The sequence below is a fragment of the Chaetura pelagica genome, unplaced genomic scaffold, assembly GCF_000747805.2.
Source record: "Chaetura pelagica isolate M959 unplaced genomic scaffold, ChaPel_1.0 scaffold638, whole genome shotgun sequence".
NCBI lineage: Eukaryota > Metazoa > Chordata > Aves > Apodiformes > Apodidae > Chaetura > Chaetura pelagica.
The window spans coordinates 2338-12578 of record NW_009954298.1 but is presented as its reverse complement, the minus strand read 5'-3'; the positions used below and the strand labels follow the sequence as shown (position 1 = coordinate 12578).

At 44.8% G+C, this 10241-nt stretch overlaps 1 protein-coding gene across 1 annotated transcript in view; it reads right to left on the bottom strand.

Moving 5' to 3' along the window:
• The window catches only part of SMTNL2 (smoothelin-like 2), a 22127-nt gene extending 13372 nt beyond the window's left edge, over nucleotides 1-8755 (bottom strand). Inside the window, exon 1 of the mRNA XM_010003811.1 lies at nucleotides 8675-8755. Within this exon, the coding sequence (XP_010002113.1) occupies nucleotides 8675-8755 (81 nt within the window). The remainder of the gene's footprint in view (nucleotides 1-8674) is intronic.
• Between the last annotated feature and the right edge of the window lie 1486 nt (nucleotides 8756-10241).

Here is a 10241-nt window from a genome sequence, read left to right as displayed (position 1 = left end):
TCACAGCTGCCTGGGGCTGTGACGGCCTGAGAGGGCCGAGGCCGCGGCGTCGCGCTGCAGAAGGGAGGTGAAGGAGGGGAGTAACAAGGAGGAGGAGCGAGAGTCTGGTCTTTGCAGTGTTGCTTGGATGATAATGCTAAAGGGCAGCTTATCTCTACCAGGAGGAGCACTGGGGCAAGGGGAGGGGAGAATGCTCTAAGAGAGAAGAGAGACAGAAAGGCACAGGCGTGCACCTTTAGACACACGTGCTGAAGGCCTTCTTGTCCCTTCATGCACACAAACGTGTGCACACACCCACCACGCTCACCCTCACTCAAGGCGTTTCCCACTGTAGGCTGTGATTCGAAAGGCATTAGTGCTAAACTGCCAAATCATCCAGCAGGTCCCGTGTGTGCATGGAATGCAGCGATGAGATGCACAATTCTGCGAAACTAGCAGGAGCCATGATGGGGAACGCTCTCAGGTTTGTTCTTTATCACCTACTGCAGCACAAGAGAATACCTTAAGCATAAAGCTTCATAGGAAAAGGAAATCTGGAAGATATTTTGAGCAAATTTCTACCATCAGAGTTAGCTTGTATATGTTTAGCACTTTATGTCAGGTAACTACAACTTTTTTGGTACTATACAAGATCTACTGAATCAAGCTAATTAACTTACATATACATTTACCTGCATGCCTAGACTCCCAGATGTTTGCAGTACACTGCAGAGATAATTGAACTAGGTGATCTTTAAGGTCCCTTCCAAACCAATCCCTGCAGCTCTGTGTTAGAACCTTTCAGGAGTGAAGCAGGACAAAGATACACACTGTAGTTTAAAGCTTTTTGGTAATTTTTGTATGTATAAACTTGCGCTTCTCTGAGGGCATGTGTATGTGTGTGTATTTGTATATAATATTTACTCATTTATCTAAGCTATTGATAACTTTAAATACCAACATAGCTCTTGCATTTTTCCTGTACCACTGTACATATTCCTTTTCCTTGCCCTCCCCTTCTCTTACCCAAGCTCTTCTGTGCGACCTATTTCACAGCAGTGAAACAGTGCCATAGAAAAATGCCAGTGTCTTACAAGGTAATGACTGCTTACTTACAGAAAGGAGTCATCGTTTAACAATTGTCAACAGTTGTTCTCTTAACACGCAGCAGCAAGTAGGTGAGCCTGTAAATCTAGAATGGGCAGGGAAAGTTGAAGGAATTTTGCCTTGGCTTTTAAACCCACCTCCAGGCTGCAAAGGGTTTAAGTCAGTATGCGTAAAACTCTGGAATAACAACAACAGTGGAAGTCAATTACCACTTGTTCATAGGTAATTTCTTAACGTTTACAGCCTTTTCTAACAATAATGTATGTGTGTGAATGTTAAAGTTGACTGTTAACAGCTATCAGGTGTTATCTAATGGTACTACTACTGTAATTCTTTGGAAAATATTCCTCCTTCCATGGTAAAGATACTGATTTTTTACAATATTTTTAATTACTAAGGAGGGCTTAAACTTTTTCACAGATTATCAGTCTGGTTGAAAGTTCAGTTCTAGGTCAAATGGTGTTTTGAAGGAAAATTTTCAACCCACTCTCAGAAGGGTTTAACAAAGCCAAGAAAATCAAATTCATTTGTTGTTTCCAGACTTAGAAACCATAGAATAATCATTAAAAAATCTAGTCTTTTTAAAGCTGCCTCTCATTCATGCATTTAGAATAATTTATAGTACAAGATAGGATACCAACAATTCGGATGTTTCCTAACGTACAACCTTCCCTTTTGTCTCTCTGCCCTCCCACAAATGAGGAGTTGGCTTTGTACTTCAGTAATCTAAAAGCACACCCACATTTCAGTTCCTGTTTGAAGTCTCCTTTTGAGCTCTTGCATGGGAATGTATTAATTTCCAAAAGCCTGTCAACACCAGGAGTGAAGCCTGAACCAAATGATATGATTCAAAGATGTAAAGACGACAGATTTCAGAGCTTAACTTTACCTAAGAAATTTTGATGTCCAAATCATTCTAGGAATGTGATGTTCAGCTCTCCTTTCCTCTCTCTGCATCAGTACCAGATGTTATTTCTTCAATAAAATTCTATCAGGAAATAGGATTTTTTTTTAAGTGGGAGCAATTAAGGACATTTTTTCAGGTCTGAGCCACAGCCCCAAGGCCAAGATCAATGGGTGTGTTTCACTTTATGAGGTCTCAATAGTTCCCTGAGCACTCATGTTCACCACCTTTTTAGAATCAATCTGGAGTACTAGAAAAACTGTCCTAGAACAGCAGCAACATGCCATTTCGTTAAAACAAACTCTGATTGCTTCTCTCCATTTCTCCAAATGAGACTTCTTGACATTTATCTGCTACGATGAAATAAACTCTCTTCTGCCAGCAAGAAAGAGTTCTTGGTTTTGATGTCTTTAGACTCAATTTAGAACCTCAAAGATCATAAAATTCCAGCTAAATTAGCTGATAACATGGCTTGGCTGCACATCATGGGGAGGATGAACTAATAAAAATTGTGTTGTGGTTACATCCAGGATTTCTAGAGGAAGGAAAAACCTGACTGAAGATATATGACATGTGGAAAACCTAGACAAGGACTATAAAATCCTCATAATCTGATTTGGCAAAAGCTCCCAGCAGGAGAAGAGGAAACACCCAGGAAAACATGACTTGGAGCTCCTCAGTCTCATTCTGCACAAAGCATGCTGATTAATTACGACACAGCAAATTTGTATCATACCTCATTGCCCAGTGACTTCCAACGGCAGACACAGCTTTCACCATGCTGGCAAAGCTTCATAAACCAATAGGGTGGCTGGGATCAGTGCCAGCAAGGAAGCTGTCCCTGGCTTGGGAAAAACAATATCAAGAAAGAGAGACTTTCCTTCCAGAAAGGCAGTGAGATGCAATTGCTGTGTTCTCTGACAGCTAAGCCACTGGGATGGAAAATGTTTTCTCTGTGGGAATGCTGCTTTTGGCGAGGTGTCAGAGAACAAAGCTGTCACCAGCCCTGGTCACAGTCATGTTTTACATGTCTCTTACTATCTTTTGCTCTCACATAGTTACTGGTGTCCTTTATCAGGCTGAAGCAAGAGACGCTTACCTCCTGTGACATGTTGCTTCCCAGGGCAAGTCTGTCTTTCCCTCCCCTCTCTCACTTCCCCTCTCCTCAACAACTTGAAAACTGCACCTTGAATTCTGTAAAGTAACTGAAGGCCCTGCTCTCTGCTATCAGAAGAGTCTGAAGGGCTTGCTGTGACAGATGCTGGACAGCCCTGGTACTGGAAACTTCCATACTGCTGCCAGCCAAAATTCAGTCCACCAAGAGGCTAAGACTGTAACTCTCCACCACTGCCAAAAGAGCAGCAGAATCCGTAGGATTTTGGTACTGAAAGTAGCAGAGGAGTAAAGAAGTGACAACAGAAGCTAAAACAAAGTGCTGAAGAGCAGGCAGGAGGATGAGGAATGGATGTGTGTGGTGTTGTATAAGCTCCTCGTGTTTCAGTACAGAGGAAAAATGTAGTAGGCTTTTTATCCCAGAAGGCATCTGTTCATCCTCCTGCTGACTTCCTATCTCCCAGTGACTGGCAAAGTGCCTTCCTTTGGAGAAGATTCACATAGAAAGGCTTGTAGCAAGAGTGTTTATTGTTTAAGAGCTTAAGTCCAGAGAAAGTATGTCACAATTTGTGTCCCTTCTGGCAATTATTCCTTAGCAAAAAGTTTCTCAGACTTTCAAACCAAGCATCTGCATGGGCATGCACTTCACACTGACAAGTAAGAGGTTACTGCAGTGTGAAGGCAGTTTGCTTGGGAGCTTGCCAAGTTTGTAGCAAGTCTGCATTTGACCTGCAATGGAAAAATATTATATTTATATTCGTCTGACAAAAGAAACATGGGCTCTTCAAATTATGCCAGTCCTTCCTCAGTTTATCCTAATCCTGGCTTAAATCTATATGCCAAAACCAGCGCTGTTCCTCTCCTTGGTATTCCAGCTGGGAGTGTTCTGAGAAAGTACAGAATAAATTTTCCCTGCGATAAATAGCTCATGTGGTAGTATCTTCACTTTTGCCCATTTGTTCTCTGCTAAGCTTCTTCCTGACATCCCCATGTCCTCTGCTGATTCTGATTGGGTTGGCCTTTTTCCACTCTGTACTGGGAAAACAGCTAAAAAAAGAAAGCTATCAATCAGCTTCTGCTCATTGCCAGATCCTGTGCTTTGTAAAGATGGCTTGGGTGAGATCCTGCTGGCCAAGTCAGTAGGAGATGTGCCAGTGACTTACAGGATGCCAAGTCAGGCTTTTTCTGCAAGTGGCAGTCTTGGCATTTATTACAGAAAGCACCCTTTTGTAGTAACAATAACCATCACCAAGATTTGGTCCCAAAGGAGTTAGAAATGCACTGTATAGACGGGATGTAGATGTGCAATGGATTAAGAGTGGGAAATGGTTTATTTATTATTCATATTTAATGTATTAATCAGTTTTCTTATTTTTCATGCCAGGCCAGATGCTTCTAAAACTACAGGCAAAAGCCCAAGTTGCTCTGTAACAGACATCCTCGTTGCACTAGTCATCTTCATCCCTCCTCTGTTTTAGTTCCCCTGTATGCAGAATACAGCTAATAACATCCCGTGAGGTAAAGCACCTTTTGTTGACTGTCTTGCCCAATATGGTGGTCAGCTATTTTGATAATGGACTATTTTTTACCCTGTGCATTACTGGGCAGCATCTGGCAGAACTGGGAGCTCTCAGTACTCCTATAACAGAAGAAGTACATCTAACACTGGGACCATTCATAAGGCAGCATGCCATCCTAACCACCAGCTTAACCCATCAGCTCTTGGCACGTTCACAGGTTGAGACTTGGAATCTTGATGACTATAACCAACCACCCAGCTATTAGGATGTGAATTTTGCCAGCCTATGTTGCCACTTTTCGCTGTCTCTGACAGATTTCAGGCTACCAGAGTTTAAGCAGCAACCTGCAAGACAGCTGGAGAGACACAGGGAGACCATACTGTATACCAGCAAGTGGTCCCTATCATCTTCTGTAGTTCACTACTGCTTGCTGTCATCAGTATTAATTAATCCTCTAACCAATGCAGTTAGAGAACAAGATTCAAAGTTCTAGGTTGCTGCCAACAAGACAGCTTGAATTAATCAGCCTACATATTTAAAACATGCTATAATGACTGGCAGTGACAATGTGGAGCTGAAAAATACCATTTGTAAAAGCACTGGTTTAAGCACGCAGCTTCACAGCATCAGACAAAGCAGAGGGAATGATTGCATCACTGAACTGAATACATGTCCACTTGAACTCTGACTCAAAAAGTTGCATATGCCTGTGTCCATATTTACATCTGGTTGGCTTTGTTCTTAAAGACAGATATCCCTGAGTGTTTTGCTGTGCTTCAACATGACAAAAAAAACATAGACTTGCAGTGCCAAAGCAAGTGCAAACCACACGGACGCATATGCAAAAGACCATGGGTTTTGCACTTACTATGTGAAACATGATTATTACCAGAAGGCAAGTGCACATGCAGAAAGATTGCTGGTGCCCTCTGTATGATTTCCCAGTGTGTCGCTTGCCGACCGGCACAGCTCATAAAATCAGTTGTGTGCTGCAGCTGCATATGGTAAGTGCTTTGCTGTTGGATTTCCTTACTTCAGTTTTGTTCCCCTTTGGCTGTCATTTGTAAGTTTGTTTTGTTTTATGAACTCCTCTAGTTCTTTTTATTTGTGTTAGCAGACCAGTCACAGCAGGGACTAGCAACTGGGCTCCAGTGTTCTGTCTGCCACTGACTTTCCTGTAGTCATTGGGCAAGCTATTCAATCTCTGGGACTACTAAGCCTTAAAGGCTCTTTACACTCTTCTGCTAAAACTGGGATGACAGGAAGTGGATGTGGCTTGAGTTTGCTGTAAGGCCTCTTTAAAAAGCCAGAACCATATTAGGAAAGTAGGTTCCTATTCCAGGTAGCTTGGATATGTTACTGGCTTCTGTGAACTGTGGTCTTCCTGGACAGCCCTGTTGATAACATTTGGAATTACAATTCAGCATTGCAGAAAACAAGCTGATACATCAGAGGACTTCCCTCATTCCACCTTTTGGAAGTTATTCCTCTTCAGGGAAGCTGAGGATCATGCCTATAATCTCCCACTGGCCAGTATCTGAAAATAGATGCCTCTATGTCTCAGTTCACCCCCCTTTGGCCAAAGGAGTTACACCTCCAAAGCTAGTAGGGCTATACCTGGATTAAACCAGTGTAAGAAGAGTAGGGGAGTGCAGCCCACTAATCATGGAATTATTCTGCCTAGTTGAGGAGGGGGATAAGGAGGAGTAGAGTGCATGTGCTGCTCAGGTGAGGCTTCACAGCCTGAAGGTATGTGAAATGACAAGATTTTAGCAACTAAACACAAACAAACTAAATATTAAAAATAAGTTATTTTCTTAGTACTTATCTCTTGGTCATTAGTTCTAATGCACAAAGCTTATTTGAAAACAGCTGAAGATAACAGTTACTTCACTTACTTTGGGCTAATGGCCAAGATTCCTCAGTTGATTAAGGTAACTGACAGGCAACTTTCCTCTGTCACCCTTGATTGGCACCAAAAATTATCACAGCACTGAAAGGACGATGACAGACAGTAGAAGAGTGCACACACAAGGCATGTGCCTGCAGGTATCTGCAGAATCACATATATCCACAGGTAGCAAAAGGAGCAGCTACTCCCTGATTTGTGCAAGGTTTTTCAGCTCCTTGGGCCCCCCTTCACTCACCACAAGGACTAAACAGTCTGTTACACTTCAGGATGCCAAGCCCTGTGAAGGGTAACATTTAAGAGACAGCAGCTGCTGCCACGGCTGCAAACTTTGATTTCTCAATACTGATCTCAAATAACATTGAGGCTTGGTCATCCTCTCCTCAGCAAATTACTATCTGATGTTGTGTCTTGACAGCGTTCCATGGGCAGTTCCAATTCTTTCCAGATCAGAGTTCTATCTTTTCATGACAGAAGACAACCTGATACTCTGGACAGCTTTCACAGGACTGCCAGCCGAGGGGAAGGCCTCAGGGATGGGACATATGTTTGTCAGCACCTGTCTCAAAGTGCTCTGTTACAGCAGAAGTGGAAAAAATCTACAGCCACTTGACCAAAATCAGTTCCTTAATCAGTCTTCTCCTTAGCACCTGCTTCATCATGCACAGCATCTTACAGTGTAGCTTATTATTAGCCATTATTTTCCACAGCGCTCAGCTTATCCAGTCTGGGGGCAGTGGTGGCACCACTGGAAATTTTGAGACCAAGGCAGAGCTGGGCAAGAGGGAGAAGTAACTGTGAGCTTTATGGGGCTCTGGTGGGTCATGAGAGTGACCCAGACCCAGTGTCTGCCAAGCAAATCCTGGGAGGGAGGATGAAAGCTTGCTACTGTAGCAATTTACCCTTAGATTTTTGCATTTGACAGGAAAAGGGTCACTATGGGAAGGTGAAAGCTCCTTGGTTACCATCCCATCAGGCTGGGACACTGGTGTGTTTCTATGAATAGGATGCTCCCTCTGTGGAGCTGCCAAAAGACATGCAAAACGCTGACTAAAATGGCCAGTGCTTTGTTTCCAAACCTTTGTTTCCAAAGTTGCAACTTGCTTTTGTCTTCATTCTAAGAAAAATATTTTCTGAGCATCTGGAGAGTTTCAGGAATGTCAAGAGACCAGCAGCGTGCTGTTCTTGCTCATGCCCCAGGTGTAATCTGCTAGTAGGTATCCCACTATCTCCCTCTGCATTCCCCAAGTACTTAATAAAATATTTCAGCTTCCATTACAGAATTCTTTTGGGCTCTTTGACCATTTATCACCCCGGGCTTGATAGTGGCTTTTCTGTCTGATAATCCTTGTTGATGAGCTCCTCAAGCATTCTCCACAAACCCTCCCAACATATTTCTATGTACCACATAAAATTCCCACTGTTTGGATGGTGGCCTGACCTGTATGTTGGTTTTTCTCTTTGGAGCATGTTACGAAAGGGGTTAGTTTTGGTTGATGCCATGGTAAGTGCTGTCACCATTTTGATTTTTGTGTGCGCGTGTGGTGTTTTCTTTTTGTTTGGGGGTTTTTTGATGTTCGGGTTTGGGTTTTTGTATGTGTGTGGTGGTTGTTTTGGGTGATTATTTTTGACAGATGATGCAGAGGAACCTGGTGACTACAGGAACATCTCATTTAGATGGTGCTGTTATTTTTGTCAAGGATGGATTCAGACCCCCAGCCGTCTGAAAGAAGTTGAGGGATCGGGGCTTGGGGGAGGGGACCAAGTTGGGATTTGCAGGGAGAGGTTTTGAAGTTAGTGCAAGGGGACAGAGCTGTCCAGGAACAGTCCCCCTCGCGAGTGCCTCTGCCCCCTCACGCATGGGAGTTCGGTGCGTCAGCCATCGTGTATTGCAGATGAGAAGCATTGAGACATTCATCCCCTGTGTGCTGTTGAGTGGGCAAGGGTCAGGCAGGCAGCAGTGCTGAAGAGGAAGGGGCAGGGGCACACATTGAAGTGTTCAGGTGGTGAAAGTCTCCTGCAGGCATCAGGAGCTGCAGTAAGTCGTGCATCCTTGCCTCTGTCCTGGTCCATTTCTGCCGCTCTTCTCCGGATGTCTGTCTGCCTCCTTTCCTCTGTCGACCTCTCTGCTCGCCTACCTACCTGTATGGCTTCCAAAAACTTATTCCTCTGCCCGCACCCCTCCTGCCCCTTTGCCCCGGCCTGGTGCCGTATCTGCTCCATGTCCAGCTTCTGCCCGGGCTGCAGCACAGGATGGTCGGTAGCACCTTGCAGTATCTTACCTGAGTAACAAGCTCTGCACAGGAAGCCTCGTTCTCCGTGTATGGTGTAAATAGGGCCGAGTAGGGTCAGTTCTCCGCTCAGGGATGCTCACAAAAGAAAAATTAAGGGGGTGCTGCCTCCCAGTGGTCAGGGCTATGTAACGCAGCTCAATAACGGCGCATGCGCAATAACGCGTCTCATGGTCGCTACTGTAGGCTAAAGTTTGGTGCGGCCATCTCAGCAGTTGCGCATGCGCAATGGGACGTTTGGGTTTGCTCTCTGCTGCCACCCCATGACCAAAACCGGCAACTGCAGGACAATGGCTACTCAGGCGCAGTGACGTGTCTTCAATTCCGTCTATTAGTCTTAATATAGATTTTTTAAGCATTCAAATCACATTGGCTTTTAAAGCATGTATTCGTTGTCGAGCTGCCTTGTTTACCTCGAATCCTGCTTTCTGTCAACTGCTGTCCTATCGCTCATTCTCATTGATATATTTCATTGATAGCTGGGATTTGTTAGTTTAGCTGTAATTAGAGTGCCTTTGCAAAAAGTACAGAGAGCTCAAGTCTCGTCAAGCTGCATGACAGCATCAAGGTGACATGCTTTATATTGTTGGTTTGGGTTTTTTTTCAGATGCAGAGCAACAAGCTGCACACCAAAGGGCATGGAAGAGGGGAGCAGAGTGCCGGATGAAAATGGGCAGGCATCCAGCGCTGGAGTATTGGCAGGACCGCAGGTGGTTCTGACTAGCTAACGCTTTTCTGGCCTTATGTTCTGGGTGCAGGTTTTGAGGTGCTGTGCTGTGCAGAGGGACGAGCGAAGGTGGAACTGTTGGCTGTGCTGACTGCCTTCTAGGTGTGGGGTTTTTTAATTTGAAGGTGCATAGCGGGATGTTGGCAGTGCAGGTGACTCGGGGAAGGTGAGCAACTTAGTTTTCAGGTGTCACATTGTTGGTCAGTATCGAAGCGTCCCTTGGTTGTGTTCATAGGTGGTATGTGAGCCTGGGGGTGGCAACGTGTAAATGGCTGCAACTGGACGGGCGAGCATCCAAGGGGAAGGAGCAGGGGGTGGGAATGATTGCGGGCAGGCTGCTGTTTCAGGCAGCATCTGAGTACGTGCCTTGTGCTTTGTGTTGTGCAGGTGCTTCAGGCAGGCTCGGGGGATGGAGGTGCCTGCTGGCAAGCGGTCTGACGCAAGGCAAGAATTGGCTGGGTCAGCGTTTAAGAGCAGAGAATCGTGTGGCAGCCCAGCGAAGTGTTTACCTTTTGGGTATGTGGGTGCCTTTGGGATCTGATGGGCATTTGAGGTGAGCTGGGGTGGTAGGGAGAGGGAGCATGGGGCCAGTGCCTTTCCACAAACACAACAGTAATCTTGTGTCTTTTGGAATCTTGGGTGCTACAAGCAACGATGGTTGCGGTGTCTGGTATTGGAATCTGTGTGGAGC